This window comes from Chiloscyllium plagiosum, unplaced genomic scaffold, assembly GCF_037043375.1.
Source record: "Chiloscyllium plagiosum isolate Xiang-an unplaced genomic scaffold, Cpla_swu_hap1 HiC_scaffold_21, whole genome shotgun sequence".
Classification (NCBI taxonomy): Eukaryota; Metazoa; Chordata; class Chondrichthyes; order Orectolobiformes; family Hemiscylliidae; genus Chiloscyllium; species Chiloscyllium plagiosum.
The window spans coordinates 24,939,919-24,959,873 of NW_028270159.1; the positions used below are offsets into that span (position 1 = coordinate 24,939,919).

At 42.8% G+C, this 19,955-nt stretch overlaps 1 protein-coding gene across 3 annotated transcripts in view; it reads left to right on the forward strand.

Moving 5' to 3' along the window:
* scai (suppressor of cancer cell invasion) overlaps positions 1-19,955 on the forward strand; it is a 199,361-nt gene that overhangs the window by 173,357 nt on the left and 6,049 nt on the right. For all 3 annotated transcript variants that reach the window (XM_087998426.1, XM_087998425.1, XM_087998427.1), the window contains 2 exons: positions 5,823-5,895; positions 6,553-6,726. In XM_087998426.1, coding sequence (XP_087854552.1) covers positions 5,823-5,895; positions 6,553-6,726 — 247 coding nt within the window. The remainder of the gene's footprint in view (positions 1-5,822; positions 5,896-6,552; positions 6,727-19,955) is intronic.

Here is a 19,955-nt window from a genome sequence, read left to right on the forward strand (position 1 = left end):
ACATTCAACTGTCCCAACTGCTATTCTCACTATTTTAATTTCCCAAAGAGACTATTGAAAAATAAAGAATAAAAAAAATAATTTCCTTACCAATCTGCACACACAACCTTTTTATTTGGTTACAGGAGGAGGATGGGTGGCAGACACTACCTAAGTAATGTTTTGGATAACGCAACCGCCCAAATATATTACTTTACTTACTCAGCAGTCTTGTGTCCGCTCCTGCTCAGCATGTGCTCCGCCTATTCACAAAGTTTTTAAAGCATTCACTTACCACCCGGCAGCCCCCGCTCCTCTCTCCGTCTCTCCTTGCTGCTCCCAAAGGAGTGGAGCAACCAATTTAAGATTTTTGGTTGAGCATGATGCTGCTATATATAACAGAAGTTACATATCATAGTGATTGTAATGTGGGCCAGGAGGATATCATTGACTATGAGATCTTTGATTGGGGTTGTCGACCTGGGCCAATCAGGGAGCCCTGGCCAACAGATATAAACAAGAGATTCACAGAATTTCCTTGTTATAGGGAATGGCTTTGAGCTGGCTGTTCAGAAGCCAAGTACTGTGCATATATAAATAAAGGATGACGTGGTGATGGGATACCAGCCTCTGTGCAATTATTTAAGTGGTGACGAGAGAAAACAGTATGCCCCTGAAGAAAATTCACTTGCACTCGTAGTCTTTGAGTTGGGTAAGCATTTCTGGCATCATGCATTTATTTGGGAAACTTTACTCGGTCGATCCTGCCGACAAAGACCGGCCCCAGTATGTGGAAAACGTGTTTTTTTTTCCATGCAAAAACTATTGTGATAGAAGAAAAACAATGAGTAATCTTTCTGACTGCTGGCAGACTCATAGCATTTTCAATTATTAGGAGCCTAACTTTCTCTGAGACACCAGATACTAAAACCTTTCAAGAGTTGATGGATTTAGTTAAGGAATATTACTACCCAAATAGTGCCTCAGAATTAGAGGAGGCTATCAGTTATATTCGGTTGTTTGAGAACCAGGGGAATCAGTATCAGGATTTTTGACAAGGGTAAAACAATGGCATGTGAATTTGGGTTAATCCTGAATGAGATGCTGAGACACCATGTGGTATGTGGGATTAATTATGTAACCCACATGATGAGTGGGTGGCACGGTGGCACAGTGGTTAGCACTGCTGCCTCACAGCGCCAGAGACCCGGGTTCAATTCCCGCCTCAGGCGACTGACTGTGTGGAATTTGCACATTCTCCCTGTGTCTGCGTGGGTTTCCTCCGGGTGCTCCGATTTCCTCCCACAGTCCAAAAATGTGCAGGTTAGGTGAATTGGCTATGCTAAAATTGCCCGTAGTGTTAAGTGCAGGGGTAAATGTAGGGGAATGGGTCTGGGCGGGGTTCGCTTCGGCGGGTCGGTGTGGACTTGTTGGGCCGAAGGGCCTGTTTCCACACTGTAAGTAGTCTAATCATGCAAGAGAACCTACTAGCTGAAGTCCAACTTGACTTCAAACAGACACTATAACTGGCTTTGTCATTAAAAAATGCGGCAAGCGGAGCATGTGAGCTACATGCCATCCCAATGGAAGTGGACACCCTCACCTGCCCAACTGAACTTGGGGAACACCACTTGAGTGTAGGCAATTGCAAAGCCTCACGCAGGACATATCCTGAGCAGAGGGAACCTTCATCCAACACCAAAGCCCCAAAACATAGCCGAGCCCTGGCCAAGTGGCTAAAATGTTCTTTGTAGTTGTAGTTGCTGCTGGTATGCGGACTTGAGACAGCAAAGGAATCCTATGAGGCCTGACTTGAGTAAGAGAACTTATAGGGCAGTATCCAGAAGAGTGCACACTCTGGGATGTCTGCCATCTGTGGTTGTCAAAAGTGTGGTGCTGGAAAAACACAGCAGGTCAGGCAGCATCCGAGGACCAGGAGGATTGATGTTTCGAGCATAAGCTCTTCATCAGGAATGTGGAGGAGGGGAGTAAGGGGGCTGAGAGATAAATGGAAGGGGGGTGTGGTTGAGGCTGGGGTGAAGGTAGCTGGAATGTGTAAGGTGGGGTGTGATGGTGATAGGTCAAAGCACAGTGTGGAGTGTGTAGGCGAGAAGGAAGGTGGACAGGTCGGACAGTTAAAAAGAGCAGTGCCGAGTTAAGAGGGTTGGATCTTGGATAAGGTGGGGAGAGGGGAGTTGAAGAAACTGGTGAAATCGACATTGACCCATGGAGGGTCTCAAGGCGGAAGATGAGGTGTGCTTCCTCTAGTCGTTTGGTGGCTAGGATTTGGCGGTGGGGGATGCCCAGGACTTGCATGTCCTTGGTGGAGTGGGAGGGGATGTTGAAGTGGTCAGCCACAGGCCGGTGGGGTTGTTTGTTGTATATGTCCTGGAGATGTTCTCTGAAACGTTCCACAAGTTGGCGTACTTCCTCCCCAAACAGGAGACCACAATGAGAGCAACGGACTCAGTAGATAAGGTGCTTGGATGTGCAGGAAAATCTCTGCCGAATGTGGAAAGATCCTTTGGGGCCTTGGACGGAGGTGAGAAGGGAAGTGTGGGCGCAGGTGTTACGGTGGTAAGCAAAGGTGCCGGGAGTGGAAGTTGGATTGGTGGAGGAGGCGTGGACCTAACGAGGTAGGTACAGAGGTCACTGCGGAATGCTAAAAGGGGTGGGGAGGGAAATATATCTCTGGTGTTGTAGTCTGACTGTAGGTGGTGGAAATGGTGAAGGATGATGCATTGTATCTTGAGATTAGTAGGGTGGAAGGTGAGGACCAGGAGTGTTCCACACTTGTTGCCGTTGGAGAAGTGTGGTTCAAGAACGGAGGTGCGGGAAGTCGGGGAGATGCGCTGGAGGGCATTGTTGACCACGTGGGAGAGGAAATTGTGGTCCTTGAAGTAGGAAGCCATTTAGGATGTTCTGGAGTGGAATTGCTCCTCCTGGGAGCAGATGCAGCGGAGTTGGAGGAATTAGGAAAAGAAGCCAAGGTGACTATACATGTTGACCAGAAAGCAATTCCACAATTCTGCAGTGCTATTTGCTTTACGGGAACAAGTAGAGGTAGAAATCAGGAGGCAGGAAAGTGAAGGAATCATCAAACCAGTCCATTTTGTGGAATGGGCAGCACTCACCACACCGATTTGTGAAGCCTGACAGCTCAGTTCACCTTTGTGGGGATTTTAAATAAATGGTCAACTGTTTCTCACAGCTGGATAAATACCCAATTCCTCACACTGAGAACTCATACGGAAAACTGGTGGAAGCAGGGGAGCTGTCCTTCGTGAAACTGGATATAAGCCATGCCTACCTGCAATTGCGACTAGATGAGGGGTCCCAGAAGTATTCCAAAATTAATACCCATAAGGGTTTGTACCAGTATTCAAGACTGCCATTTGGCGTATCATTGGCCTGTGCTCTTTTCCAGCAAACATGGAAAACATTTTACAAGGTCTACCCAGGTTCCCATTTATTTGGATGATGTGCTAATAACCAGGAAGACTAATAAAGTGCACCTGGTGAAGTTGGACACAGTGTTTGAATGTTTCTCCCAGGTGGGCGTATGCCTTGGAAGGGAAAAATGTGTGTTCCTAACACCCAAGTGACCTGTTTTGGCTGCAGAGTTGACCAGACTGGACTACACTTGTTGAAGATAAAGTGAGGGTGATCAAAAGTGCTCTGGCTCCCACATCTGTACTGAAACTTGTGTCTTTCTTTGGGTTGGAGGATTATTATGGAAAATTCAACCTGGCCTCCATTGTTACACTTGCTATTGCAAAAGGGTCAGCCTTTGAATTGATCACAGTCAGTCTTGGAAATGGTCACATAGCAAGAAATAGCCTTTAGGTTAGTGAAAAAGCAGCTGTCGTCGTCCAAAGTGCTTGCCCCAACGAGAAGAACGGCCTATAGTGAATACTTCCTGGACTTTGGCTGATGCCGAATGTAAATACATCTAGATAAGAGAAGAAAGGTTTGGCGGTCATCTTTGGTGTGGGAATGTTCCACTAATTCCTTTTACAGACATAAATTTGTTATAGTAATGGACCATAAACCCCTAGTAGAGCTACTTAAAGCAGACAAGGCTGTGCCACCAATAGCTTCTGGTTGAATTCAGTGGTGGGCTTTTATTCTGAGTGCGTACAATTACAATTTAGAACACGATCCAGAAGGCCAAGTGGCAAGTGTTGATGTCTTGAGCCACCTCCCATTAGCTGATACACCACTAGTGGTGCTTCCCTGCAAGAGACTATTCTGGTTTTAAACTTTCTGTACACCCTTCCAGTCACTGACAATATCCAACAGTGGACACAAAAAGATCCTGTGTCCTGACAAAACTAAAACAGCTGGTGGTGATGGGGGAAGCAAAAAGGACGTCACAATCAGAATTGAAACCTTTCTGGACCTGGCAAGACTAGATCACCACAGAGGATGGCGCATTACTATGGGGAGCAAGAATGATTGTCCTGAGTAAAAGTTGCCACCACATACTGGCTGGAGTTATCCAGGGGTTTCCAAAATGAACAGATTGGCAAGAAGTTATGTCTGGTGGCCAGGATTGAATGGTGACGTAGCTGTATTGGTGGGGCAGTGCCCAGAGTGCCAAGAAGGACAAAAATTACCTTTGCAAATGTTCCAACATTTGTGGGCATGGCTAGGTAAACCTTGTACTCTGTTACATGTTGACTATGCTAGTTCTTTCATGGGCGAGATGTTCTTGGTCATTGTGGGCACCCATTCAAAATGCTTGGATGTGCACAGAATTCATTTGGCAAACTGCGGAATGACGAAAAGCTATGAGCATTGATCATGATACATAGACTTCCAGAAGTATTGGTCACAGGCAATGGGGCGTCATTTACCAGCAGGGGTTTCGAGTATTTCTGAAGTCAAATGGTATTTGGTCTGTTCAGACAGCTCCATGCCATCTGTCATTCAGTGGTCTGGTGGTAAGAATAATCCAAATGCTGAAAGCAAGATTAAAGAAACAGCCTACAGTTTCACTCAAGATCAAACTGTCCTGTTCGATTATAGGACCACCCCTCCCGCAACTTAAAGGATAGCTCCAGCAGAGTTGCTGATGGGGAGAAGATTACACCAGGTTAAACCTGATATCCTGGACCTTTAGTGGTCGTGGGGAGAGGAAAATGGAGATAAAATGGGAGCAGGAATACCAATACAAAGTTCAGTTAGGGGAGTTGGTCCTGAACAAACATGCATCACAGGAAAGCTTCTACCTTTCTCAGTGCGAGTGAGAGGATACTTAAAATTTCCTGTAATGTTAATAATTCAGACAAACCATCATTGTTGGTGTTTAGTGACAAAGTACCACAATTTCATGCCATTGCAACCGTCTAAATGCCAGGTCTCATTGCGAGGTTTCTTTTTGCAGGGAAACTTGTGATAGGGTTGCATTTACATTTCTACATTTTAACTGTGTATGTGCCTCATTGTTAATCCATCTACATGATCTGAACTGACTTATCTATTCATATTTCAAATTGATTGTGGATTGGTAAGCTGTGATATCAGCACCCATTTTATTTACAGATACTGGCATATTATATGATCTTTCGTTTAAATATCAAAGTTATTAATTGATTAAAACATTTTTGTAAAAGGCAGAGATATGACATTTTGCAACATTTCAAGTTCCAAATTCTGATTTGTGCAATAGAAGTAATTCACACAAGAAGCTGTAAACAATAAATACCAACAGTGAAAATAAGTATTAGTGTTTATAACACATTTATCATCATACCTTCCTTGTTTAATACATTAATATTCATTTCTGTGCTGTATTATTTATTAGAAAAAAGGTTAAAAATTGTTTTTTCTCTTTGCAGAACTTTGTCAACTTATTTGGCCAACCCCTAGTCTGCTTGCTTTCTCCAACAGCATATCCCAAAGGTTTACAAGGTATGTGTGTGTGTATGTATGTATGTGATTGGACAACATTATTTAATGATTATGCCTCTCACTATTCCAGTTAGTTGGAAGTTGTGAAATACAATACAATTATTATTTTTTTGTATTATCCTAGGATGAAGTGTAATTATGTAGTAATGTGAACTGTAGTATAATGTGGATTTTGAAGTGATTCAGTGACTAATATTTGATTTTGATATATGGAAATGAAAAAAATTGAGACAATTTCATTCCATATGTAAAATGATAAATATGTAAAACAGATTTGTAACATTTCTGGTGGAACAGTAAGCCTCAGTTGTGGAATTCAGAAAGGTTCTTGTTAACAATGGGATTCAAGATTATCAGAAATATACCTGTGTGATATTGTAGGTGAGCTTTTGAAGTCTTCTGCCTGAAAATTGTTGCTGTGTAATTCAAAGTTGAATTTAAATATTGGTTACACTTTTTGGTAAATTTGCAATTATAATAAAACTAATTTAAACTTTTAAAGCAGAGAATCATGGGATCTTAATCACAACAATTTGCAAGTATTCCGAGTCAAAGATATTGCTTTTATTTTACATTTGAGTTAAGAATTCACAAGAACTTTTGTTGAAAGTATTGTCCTTCTCAAAATTATCTTAAATTGTGTGACTCTCTTTACAGATCAAACTCAACGTGGCAGCCTTTTCACCCTCTTTCTGTACAATCCTCTGATGGCATTTCTGTTTATGTGTCGACTCACAAGTATGAGAAAAGGAATGTGGGATAAATGTCAGGAATACCTCCATAAGATATATAGGGATATAGCTCACCTGCTGACTAAATCACGGACTGTGGGTAAGTTATGATCCAATTCATATGAAGAAATGAATGCATGAGCAACGGGACGGCATGGGGGCTCAGTGGTTAGCACTGCAACCTCACAGCATCAGAGTCCCAGGTTCAATTCCAGCCTCAGGCGACTGTCTGTGTGGAGTTTGCACATTCTCCCCATGTCTGCGTGGGTTTCCTCCGGGTGCTCTGGTTTCCTCCCACAATCCAAAGATGTGCAGGCCAGGTCAATTGGCCATGCTAAATTGCCTATAGTGTTAGGTGCATTAGTCAGAGGGAAGTGGGTCTGGGTGGGTTACTCTTTGGAGGGTTGGTGTGGCCTGGTTGGGCCGAAGGGCCTGTTTCCTCACTGGAGGGAATCTAATCTAATGCAATACAATTATTATTTTTTTGTATTATCCTAGGATGAAGTGTAATTATGTAGTAATGTGAACTGTAGTATATCAATAAGCATAGAGAGAGAGCTAAGAGCAGTAAGGAGGGGACATGAAAGGTCCTTAGTTGGTAGGATTAGGGAAAACCCTAAGGCTTTCTATAGGTATGTCAGGAATAAAAGAATGACTAGGGTAGGAATAGGTCCAGTCAAGGATAGTAGTGGGAAGTTGCGTGTGGAGGCTGAAGAGATTGGGGAGACACTGAATGAATACTTTTCGTCAGTATTCAATCAGGAACAGGACATTGTTGTCAATGTGAATACTGAGTCACAATTAAGTAGAATGGATGGCTTTGAGGTATGTAGAGAAGAGGTGTTGGAAATTCTGGAAAGGGTGAAAATAGATAAGTCCCCTGGGCCTGATGGCATTTATCCTAGGATTCTCTGGGAAGCAAGGGAGGAGATTGCAGAGCCATTGGCCTTGATTTTTATGTCCTCGTTGTCTACAGGAGTAGTGCCAGAAGATTGGAGGCTAGCAAATGTGGTTCCCTTGTTCAAGAAGGGGAGTAGGGATAACCCTAGTAACTATAGGCCGGTGAGTCTCACTTCTGTTGTGGGCAAAATCTTAGAGAGAATTGTAAGGGATAGGATTTATGAACATCTGGATAGGAATAATGTGCTCAAGGATAGTCAGCATGGTTTTGTTTAGGGCAGGTCGTACCTCACAAACCTTATTGAATTCTTTGAGAAGGTGACTAAGGAGGTGGACGAGGGGAAAGCGGTAGATGTGGTGTATATGGATTTTAGTAAGGCGTTTGATAAGGTTCCCCATGGTAGACTACTGCAAAAAATACGGAGGTATGGCATTAAGGCTGAGTTGGAGGTTTGGATTAGGAGTTGGCTGGCCGGAAGAAGACAGAGGGTAGTAGTTAATGGCAAAGGTTCATCTTGGAGTGCCGTCACTAGCGGTGTTCCGCAAGGATCTGTTTTGGGACCATTGCTGTTTGTCATTTTTATAAATGACCTGGAGGAGGGGTTAGAAGGTTGGGTGAGCAAGTTTGCGGATGATACGAAAGTCGGAGGAGTTGTAGACAGTGAGGAAGGACGTGGCAGGTTACAGCGGGATATAGATGAGCTGCAGAACTGGACAGAAAGGTGGCAAATGGAGTTCAATGTAGCTAAGTGTGAGGGAAGAGTAACAAAAAGATGGGGTAATGGGCTAATGGTTGGATACTTGGTAGTGTGGATGAGCAGAGGGATCTTGGTGTCCATGTACACAGATCTTTGAAAGTTGCCACCCAGGTAAATAGTGCGGTGAAGAAGACATATGGCGTACTGGCTTTTATTGGTAGAGGAATTGAGTTCCGGAGTACTGAGGTCATGTTGCAGTTGTATAAGACTCTGGTGCGGCTGCATCTGGAGTATTGTGTGCAGTTTTGGTCGCCATACTATAGGAAGGATGTGGAGGCACTGGAACGGGTGCAGAGGAGGTTTACCAGGATGTTGCCTGGTATGGTAGAAAGATCGTATGAGGAAAGGCTGAGGCACTTGGGGTTGTTTTCATTGGAGAAAAGAAGGTTTAGGGGTGACTTGATAGAGGTGTACAAGATGATTAGGGGTTTAGATAGGGTTGACAGTGAGAATCTTTTTCCACGTAAGGTGTCAACTATTACAAGGGGGCATAGCTTTAAATTAAGGGGGGTTAGGTATAAGACAGATGATAGCGGTAGGTTCTTTACTCAGCGAGTCGTGAGTTCATGGAATGCCCTGCCAGTAGCAGTGGTGGACTCTCCCTCATTATGGGCATTTAAGCGGGCATTGGATAGGCATATGGAGGATAGTGGGCTAGTGTAGGTTAGGTGGGCTTGGATCGGCGCAACATCGAGGGCCGAAGGGCCTGTACTGCACTGTATTCTTCTATGTTTTATGTTCTATGTTCTAATACTATATGCTCTGATCAATCAAGCTCTCCACTCTTCAGAATTTAATGTAAAATTAATTCTTCACTTTCAGAACATAGAACAGTACATAGAACCTTCCTCCAATTCTGTAAAAATTATGCCCTCAACCCCTCCACCCCCCCATGGTAGACAATTCCGCCAAAGACAAAGTCTCATTCTACACCTCTCACCATCTCATGTACACTTCTGTAAAGTCACCTCTCATCCTTCTTCACTCCAACGAAAACAGCCCTGGCTCCCTCAATTTTCCTTCATAAGATGTGCCCTGCAGTCCAGGAAGCATTCTGGTAAATGTCTCTGTGCCCTCTCTAAAGCTTCCAAATCTTTCTGACAATGAGGCCACCAGAACTGAACACAATATTCCAAGTGTGGTCTGACCAGGGCTTTGAAGAGCTGCAGCAAAACTTCACGGCTCTTAAACTCAATCCCCCAGCTAATGAAAGCCAAAACACTCTTCTTAACAACCCTATCAACCTGGGTGATAACTTTGAGGGATCTATGGACATGGACACCATGATCCCTGTGTTCCTCCACACTGCCAAGAATCCTTCCTTTAACCCTGTATTCTGCATTCAAATTCAATCTTCCAAAGTGAATCATTTCACACTTTTCCAGGTTAAACTCCATCAGCCACTTTGCAGCCCATTTCTGCATCCTGTCAATGTCCCATTGCAACCTACAACAGCCCTCCACACTATCCACCACTCCACCAACCTTTGTGTCATCAGCAAACTTACTAACCCATTCTTCCACTTCCTCATCCAAGTCATTTATAAAAATCACAAAGAGCAGAGGTCCCAGAACAGATCCCTGCAGAGCCCCACTGATCACAGAGCTCCAAGCTGATTACTTTCCATCTGCTACTACCCCTCTGTCTTTGATGGGCCAGCCAATTCTGTATACGTATAGTCAAATTTCCCTGTCTCCCATGCCTACTTACTTTCTGAATGAGCCGACCATTCAGAAAATGGGGAAATTTATCAAACGCCTTGCTAAAATCCATGTTCACCACATCCACTGCTCTACCTTCATCAATGTGTTTTGTCACATCCTCAAAGAATTCAATCAGCTTTGTGATACATTATCTGCCCCTCACAAAGCCATGCTGACAATCTCTAATCAAACTATGGTATTTCAGAATCCTTTTGAATAATTTGCTCACCACAGATGTAAGACTGACTGGTCTGTAATTCCTAGAGTTATCCCTATTCCCTTTCTTTCCTTCCAAAGTATTCTGACTAATGCTTTTGACATGATTCCACTAGAACCTCTACCATTCAGTTATGTTAGCTATTGAATCATTTTTCAAACAAATCAGGAGGGGAGTTTTCAGTTCTTTTTATTCAGACCTCTTGTTTAGTTTGGTCATTCTGCAGCAACACCACATAACATATCGTTCAACTGGAGTTATTGTGAAGTGCTCAGCAGTGAGAGTCCTGTTATTACAATTTTGCTTCTACACCTTGGGATTGTGAGACAATTATGAACTGGTGTACATGACAAGAATCGTGTGTATATAGAACTCCTTCACGAGATATGTGATTCTGGTGAGTCTGTTTATATTGCCATTTATAAAGACACCAAAACGGTAGTCATTGGCTGCCTTCTTAGCCTCAGCAGTCTCTGCACAGCAACTGGCCAATTTACATGATTGTTTGTGGTTGGGATTAGGTGGAGTGCAGGACAAGAAACTACATTTGTCTATAAAATTAATAATTTTAATGCCTGTAACTGGCTATAAGAATTTATCCCTGCACATGTTTGTTTCTCTGAAGAATGAGCTGTTCTTCTGTTCCAGAGTTTGAAATCTCATCTGGGTTTTAGGTGCTTGAGTGTTTGATCTCCTGTTGACCAGCTACACACACGTATGTTGGAGTTTTCACCTTTATCCCACAAACCACAATAATTCAGTTCTCCGGGATAACCAATTGGATTTTCCTGTTTCACAGCTTACAGCAGCAAGTTAGGTGCTGCTGAAACATTTATTCGTGGAGCAGCATTGACAATCTATGTGGAGGTATCAACTTGTTGGATTATCTTATGCTGTTGGCTCAACCAAACCAAGTTCATTACATCATTTATTAATAGTGAAAAATATTTTTCTTTTGTAAAAACAAAGCTAATTAGAACTCTGAAGCAAAATATTGGAAATACTTTAAAAGTGGGTGGCAGCTATTTTTGAATAAAGAAAGAATGTTACCATTTCATGGTGGTGTTTTCCCAGTTGACCACTGTTGACACTTGGAGATATTTACCACTACAGCTGGTATGTAATACTGGGTAAGGATTGTTTGAGGTGGTTCACTGTCAACAGTTCACTTTTATCTTTGCTTTGCCTTAGGCCTTAAGCCTATCCAGTGATTAGTAGTAGAGGATACAATATTGCAGCGTGTCTACAGAACAAATACTGCCTGAAGATAATGAAGATTTATTGCATAATAGCAATAAGTATAATTACATCTGGTCAGACATGATTCTTTGGAGATTAGGGGTACAGGTACATTTGCTCCTTCCAAAAGCTAGAGTTCATTGTCTTCATCTACAGGCTATGTGACATCAATAGAATGGGTGGAGCTGATGTACTATGATTTTTAATTCCTTCAGAACCATTAACTTTCCTTCCAAACTTTTTTTCTCCATCGTTAATCCTCTGTAGTACTATTTTACATTTACCACTACTTCTCCCCCTCAAGTGTCTGACTACTCAAATATGGGTGGTCTGGACAGTTAGTATTTTTCTCAGAATGTATTACCTTCATACTGAGAAGAATGGTAGGTCTCTTATTTGTATTGAGGACTGTTGACCTCTATTTTGATGTGAATGATATCTTTGCTGGATGACCTCATGCTTTGTAGTCAGTCCATTGCCTTAAATGGAGGACCCTTAATCATCTGACTTTCTTTCCTTAAAGATATCTTTATTTAAAGAAAAGTGTACTTTCTTCTTTGTAGTAGCCTGGATTTCTAGATCAGGTAACCATTTTCTAACTTTATTATGTAGTCTCTTTTTGTGGAATCTTGGATGTTATACCAAGCAGTTTCTTCATTTTGACTTTGTCTTGGAACCAAGTCTGTTGATCTGGCTCCAATGGAGTTATATGTGGCTTATTTCCTTGAGTTAGTGATCAAGCTGGATGGTGTGAGGTTCCTATTGTGATTGCCTGACTAGTGACTTGGATTTTTTCAGACTCTTGTCAAATGAAAGATTGTTGCTCTCTCAGTATTTGTCACTGGCATTGACTGCTGTTTTACAAGACAGAGGACTGAACATTTCTACCAGTTCTGAGAAATCTCAGGCTTACTGCATGTTCATGGTATTAGGCAGCTCTCTTTTGCCAACTTGTCATCTCATTTGATTCTCTCTTCTGTTGGGGTTAGTCAGAGTCAAGGAAACCAGTGATATGTTCTACTGATTACCCTTGACTGGTTGATCAGTCATGGTTTGTTTCTGGACCAATGTTTGGACAGCTGTTTATGGACCAGTGGTTCTCTGGGAAGTTGTTAACTTCCAACTCCTATGATGAAGTTCAGTCAAGACACACAAGCACATATAAAAATGAAGTTGGTTGATTGTGAACAATGTGCACATTTTTTAACACTATTGCGATGCATTGTAGCGTGACTTATGGCATTCCTATCTTTTACAATTTTATCACCTGCACCATGTCACCTCATTGTTGGTTGTAATTTTTGCTTCTTTACTCACGGCAACTGGTTTATAGAGTGATAGTCATAGAGTTGTACAGCACAGAAACAGACCCTTCGGTCCAACTTGTCCATGCTGACCAGATATCCCAATCCAATCTCGTCCCACCTGCCAGCATCCGGCCCATATCCCTCCAAACCCTTCCTATTCATATACCCATCCAAATGCCTTTTAAATGTTGCAATTGTACTAGCCTCCACCATTTCCTTTGGCAGCTCATTCCATACATGTATCACTCTCTGCGTGAAAACTTAGCCCCTTAGGCCTCTTTTATATCTTTCCCCTCTCACTCGAAACCTATGCCCTCTAGTTCTGGACTCCCCCACCCCAGGGAAAAGACTTTGTCTATTTATCCTACCCATGCCCCTCATGGTTTTATAAACCTCTACAAGGTCACCCCTCAGCCTCTGATGCTCTAGGGAAAACAGCCCCAGCATGTTCACCACTCCCTATAGCTCAAATCCTCCAACCCTGGCAACATCCTTGTAAATCTTTTCTGAACCCTTTCAAGTTTCACAACATCATTTGGATTGGAAGGAGACCAGAATTACATGCACTATTCCAAAAGTGGCCTAACCAATGTCCTATACAGCTGCAACATGACCTCACAACTCCTGTTCTCAGTACTCTGGTATGCTTTCCTTTATTTGTCAAACTCCTTCTTCACTATCCTTCTCCCTGTGACTCTAGTTTCAAGGAGCTATGAACTGCACTCCAAAGTCTCTTTGTTCAGCAACACTCCCTAGGACCTTACCATTAAATGTACAAGTCCTGCTAAGATTTGCTTTCCCAAAATGCAGCACCTCGCATTTATCTACATTAAACTCCATCTGCCACTCCTCAGCCCATTGGCCCATCTGATCAATATCCCGTAGCCTCTGAGGTAGCCTCCTTCACTGTTCAATATACCTCCAACTTTGGTGTCATCTACAAACTAATTAATTGTACCTCTTATGCTTACATCCAAATCATTTATATAAGTGATGAATAGTAGTGGAAGCAGCACCGATCCTTGTGGCACTCCACTGGTCACAGGCCTCCAGTCTGAAAAACAACCCCCCCACCATCACCCTCTGTCTTCTACCTTATGAGCCAGTTCTGTATTCAAATGGCTAGTTCTCCCTGTATTCCATGAGATCTAACATTGCTAACCAGTCTCCCATGGGGAACCTTGTCGAAGTCCATATAGATCATGTCTACGGCTCTGCCCTCATCAATCCTCTTTGTGACCTCTTCAAAAAATTCAATCAAGTTTGTGAGACATGATTTCCCACGCACAAAGCCATGTTGACTATCACTAATCAGTCCTTGTCTTTCCAAATACATGTATATTCTGTCCCTCAGGATTCCTTCTAACAACTTGCCCACCACTGATATCAGACTCACTGGTCTATACTTCTCTGGTTTGTCCTTACCACCTTTCTTAAACAGTGGCACCACATTAGCCAACCTCCAGTCTTTCAGGACCTCACCTGTGACTATCGATGATATAAATATCTCAGCAAGAGACCCAGCAATCACTTCTCTAGCTTCCCAGAGTTCTTGGGTATGCCTGATCAGGTCCTGGGGATTTATCCACTTTTATGCATTTCAAGACATCCAGCACTTCCTCCTCTGTAATATGGCATTTTTCAAGATGTCACTATCTATTTCCCTACATTCTATATCTTCCATGTCCTTTTCCACAGTAAACATTGATGCAAAATACCCAGTCAATATCTCCCCTACCTCCCATGGCTCTCCCTAGTTATCCTTTTGTCCTTAATGTATTTGTAAAAACCATTTGGATTTTCCTTACCTCTATTTGCCAAAACTATCTCTCTTTGCCCTCCTGATTTCTCTCAAGTATACTTCTACTGCCTCTATACTTGAGTAAGGATTCACTCGATCTATCCTGTCTGTACCTGATATATGCTTCCTTCTTCTTAAATAAGCCCTCAATTTCTTTAGTATCCAGCATTCCATGTACTTATCAGCCTTTCCTTTCACCCTAACAGTAATATACTTTCTCTGGATTCTCGTTATCTCATTTCTGAAGGCTTCCCATTTTCCAGCCATCCCTTTACCTGCGAACATCTGCCCCCAATCAGCTTTTGAAAGTTCTTGCCTAATACCGTCAAAATTAGCCATCCTCCAATTTAGATCAATTTTAGATCTGGTGTATCCTTTTCCATCACGGTTTTAAAACTATTAGAATTATGATTGCTGGCCCCAAAGTGCTTCCCCACTGACACCTCAGTCACCTGCCCTGCCTTATTTCCCAAGAGTAGGTCAAGTTTTGCACCTTCTCTAGTAGGTACATCCACACTCTGAATCAGAAAATGTTCTTGTACACACTTAACAAATTCCTCTCCATCTAAACCCTTAACACTATGGCAGTCCCAGTCTATGTTTGGTAAGTTAAAATCCCCTACCATAGACTATTAGGGGGTCTATAATACAATCCCAATAAGGTAATCATCCCTTTCTTATTTCTCAGTTCAAATGAAATAACTTCTCTGGATGCATTTCCAGGAATATCCTCCCTCAGTACAGCTGTAATGCTATCCCTTATCAAAAACGCGATTTCCCCTCCTGTCTTGCCTCCCTTTTGTCCTTCCAGTAGCATTTGTGTTCTGTCCATCCCTGAGCCACATTTCTGTAATTGCTATGATATCCCAGTCCCACGTTCCTAACCATGCCCTGAGATCGTCTGCCTTCTCTGTTAGGCCTCGTGCATTGAAATAAATGCAGTTTAATTTATCAGTCCTACCTTGTTCTCAGGCCTGTCCCTGCCTACCCTGATTGTTTGACTCGCTTCTTTTCTCAACTGCACCAGTCTCAGATTGATCCCTTTCCTCACGGTCTCCCTGGGTCCCACCCCCACCCCCCACCTTAATAATTTAAATCCTCCCAAACAGCTCTAGAAACTCTCCCTGCCGGTATATTAGTCCCCTTCCAATTCAGGTGCAATCTGTCCTTGTACAGGTCACTTCTACTGGAAGAGATTTCAGTGATCCAAAAATGTGAATCCTTCTCCCATACACCAGCTCCTCAGCCATGCATTCATCTGCTCAATCTTCCTATTCTACCCTCACTCGCTCGCAGCACCGGGAGTAATCCAGCCATTACTACTCTCGAGGACCTCCTTTTTAAATTCCTGCCAATCCTCTATATTCTCCCTTCATAATGTCATCCTTTTCCCTTCCTATGTCATTGGTTCCAATGTGTACAATGACCTCCTGCTGGCCCTTCTCCACCTGGAGAATGTTTTGCACCCTCTCTGAGACATCCTTGACCCTGGCACCAGGGAAGTAACACACCATTCTGATTTTTCGCTGCTGGCCACAGAACTGTCGATATGTGTCTCAGACTAGAGAGTCCCCCAACACCATTGATCTGTTGGAACCCAACGTACCCCACGTTACGTTAGAGCCAGTCTCGATACTAGAAACTTGGCTTTTCATGCTACATTCCCCTGAGAATCCATCACCCCCTACATTTTCCAAAACAGCATACCTGTTTGAAATGGTAATAGCCACAGAAGACTGCTGCATAACCTGCCTACCTCTCTTAGCTTTTCTGGAGTTAATCCATCTATGTAACTGTATCTGCAACTTTTCTCCCTTCCTATAACTGCCATCCATCACACCCCCTTGCTCTTGTAAATTCCGCATTGCCTCTAACTGTGTCTCCAACCGATTCATTCAACGTGATAGGATTCGCAACCAATGGCATTTAATCCTCAGTAACACGTAAACTCTCCCTAAACTCCTATATCTGGCAAGAAATGTATATCACTCTACTAAAACCCATTTTGCTTCTTTCAATCTACAGACCCAGAAATTAGGTCTTATTCCTCTATCTGTCTTATTCCTTTACAAAACATTGCTGCAGGCTAATTTAATACTTATGGCTTATGTTTTTAAGTTTAATCAAGAGATATATCTCAATAAAACATATAATCAAGAAAGAACCCACTCTACTCACTACTGCAGACTTACTGTAAGGCCACATTTAAAACTATTCACTTATTTGTTTCTGTGCTGTGACCTCTCCCAAACAGGCTCTTCCAAGATCAGTTATAGATTTCACTGTTTGTTAATTTTTCCAGACGCATACATAAATTCAAGCAGTAAAGGCAGTAACTGCGCAGGTTCACTGCTGTGTCAGGGAGCTGAATGGGCCTCTGTTCCTTCCTCCCTTCCCTTCCCTTCCCTTCCTTTTTTTTCCTTCTTACTTCCCTTTTTTTTCTTCCTTCCTTCCTTCCTTTTTTTCTTCTTTCTTCCTTTTTTCTTCTTTTTTTCTCTCCTTCCTTCCCTTTTTCTTCCTTCCTTCCTCCCCTTCCCCCTCCCCTCCCCTCCCCTCCCCCCTCACCCCCTCCTCCCCCCTCCCCCCTCCTCCCCTCCTCCTCCCCCCCTCCTCCCCTCTCCTCTCCTCTCCTCTCCTCTCCTCTACGGAGAACTATGCTCAACCTTTCATATGTGGGTGGTGCAAAGTCTGACTGTTCACAATTCTAAAGGCCTATTCTTTTTCTTGCATGCCTCACATGGGTGTGAAGTATTCTGATAGATCCGATCACAATATGGTTATACTATCTGTTACTGTAATGCAATGAAAGTGCAGAGAAATGGAGGAGGAACAGATATGCTAGCTAGCTGTATTTTTCCCCTAATCTCTGGGGCAGAAGTGACTTCTGGAACCAGAAGTTAATGCATCGGCATTAATTCATTGGTGTATGTATTGTGTGCGCATGACCTCTGACTGCAAGGCGACACAGCTGAGAGGGAATGCTGCCAGTCAGCACAGAACCAGCAGCAACCACCAACATATGCTGAATATTTTCCACATGAAGATGGCACAGCTGAAGGTCCCCTCAGGATTCATTGGATGACTAAAGTCTATCATCTTCAATGCTATTTCCTCTAGGTGAGGAAGACACTGTGTCCTCACAAGCTGAGGATGTTTTGGGACATTGTGACATAGAATGGGTGGCCATCCAATCCTGAGGGTGGCTGTCAAGGTAATAGCTGTGCTAAAGTTTTATGCAACTACTTGCTTACAAGGAGCTACCGAGGAGATGTCTCAGATCTCTCAATCATCCTTCCACAAGTGTATCAAGGCTATGACTGTATTTTGTAACCAATCACATTGCTTCATCTTGTTTCCCTGTGACTAGGTCAATGTTGCAGCCTGGGCAGTGGACTTCCTGGATAAATGGCTTAGCCAGGTTCAGATTATAGTAGACTGTACAGCCATTGCTTTGGCAGCACCACATAACGCTGCTGAGTTCATGAAAAGAAAAGGGCTTCTTCCCATTAAGCCATGCAAGCCATCTGTGATCAATGGTATCGCATCTTGGACGTCTGCACCAAGTACCCTGGAGATACTATGGTTCGTAGATCCTTGAGAATTCTCACGCTGCTGGTTCATATCAAGGGCGATTTGCTTTACAAAGATGGTTACTAGGAGACCATGGCTGCCTTCTGCATTCATGGCTACTGAACCCACGAAACACTCCCCTGACTGAGGCAGAACTACATTGCTGTCCATTCTTCGACCAGAGCGTTAATAGAGTACGTGATGTGTCTCCTGAAGGGGTTCCGATGCTCTGATCAGTTTGGAGTGTCCTTGCAGTGCACTCGAATAGAATGTGCAGTATTAACCTAGTGTGCTATGCTCTGAACAACTGGACCAGGGAAAGAGGAAATGTGTTGGATGCTGAAACTGGGAGAGCGGCAGCAGTTTTCTCAGAAGGAAGATAAGGACATGAAGCAGGAGGAACATCACCCTCTGCATGAGAGAGTGCAACAGGGTTAAACAGTAGAAATCAGATAGGACTTAATTGACACCTTATTCCAATAGATAAGAACTGTGTGCAATGATCACACTTTTGATTGTAAATTTGTTGATGCTCACAAAGCAAGCAGTTCTTTTCTGTTCCCAGAGGCAAATGTAGCTGCTGTTCATTTGTTTTTTTTTTCACTTTTGCTGTTATTGAACAAAAGTGAGCATGTTGAACTATTTGAAACCTTTCCTGTATGTGATAGTCACACATTGTTCTTTGTTCAATGTGAAGACACTGGCCAACAATGGGCTTTGGGGAAAAAGTAGCACTCACTTAGACAGGATTAGCTTTAGAGAGGCTAAGGACAGGTAATCTGTGTGTCTTGGTTCTTAAGTAGCAATGGTTGTAAGAATGTGCAATGAATGCCATCAATGCTTCCTGAAAAGTGTTAATTTGTGATTGCCCTTCAAATGCTCAATGAAGTGCACCGCCACACTGCTAGTGTGTGATTGGGTATACGGCAGGACTTCAAAGCTTGTGCTGTGCCAAGAATGCTGGGATATGCTGGCAGAGGAATGTACTTTGCCTACGGCGAGTGGGAGAATACAACAAGTAGAGTTCCATAGGGATGTATTGTGTAGATAATCAGGCGCCTTTGGGAAGATGATGTTAGATAACTTGTTAGGCCTCGCAGAGAGAACCATTCCATGTAACATGTCCAAATTGATTTAGCTATTTTCTAGTAAAATTTCTCCTTGGCTTCAATCTCTATGCATATGTAAGTAGGTAATTCAGCCTGGTAGCATCATCTTGGGTTTTTAAATGAATTTTAGAGATCATTTTAGTTGAACTTGCTTAGTAATTTTTTCCAATGAAAAGCACCTGTTTCTTACCTATGAGCAGTCCCCTGGGCCGTTTTTTGATCAATGTTCAAACCAAACTCACTTTCATTGGAACTAGAAATATAATTTTATTTCAATACTAGACTATTGGGAAGTGGAATGCTGTTTCCATTGTGTAAGATGATCAGAGGATTAGATAGGGTGGACAGCGAGAGCCTTTTTCCTCTGGTGATGGCTAGCACGAGGGGAGATAGCTTTAAATTGAGGGGTGATAGATGTCAGAGGTAGGTTCTTTACTCAGAGTAGTAAGGGTGTGAAATGCCCTGCCTGTAGCAGTAGTAGACTCACCAACATTAAGGGCATTTAAATGGTTATTGGATAAACATATGGATAATAATAAAATAGCGTAGGTTAGATGAGCTTCAGATTGGTTTCACAGGTCGCAATAATAACGGCTGAAGGGTCCAAACTGCGCTGTAATGTTCAATGTTCTAAGTATTTGGCAGCCCCAAATCTTTTCAGTGATTTATAATAGTTATTTGCTTACTATAATGCAACATCCAAAGCAAAATTATGACTAAGCAGC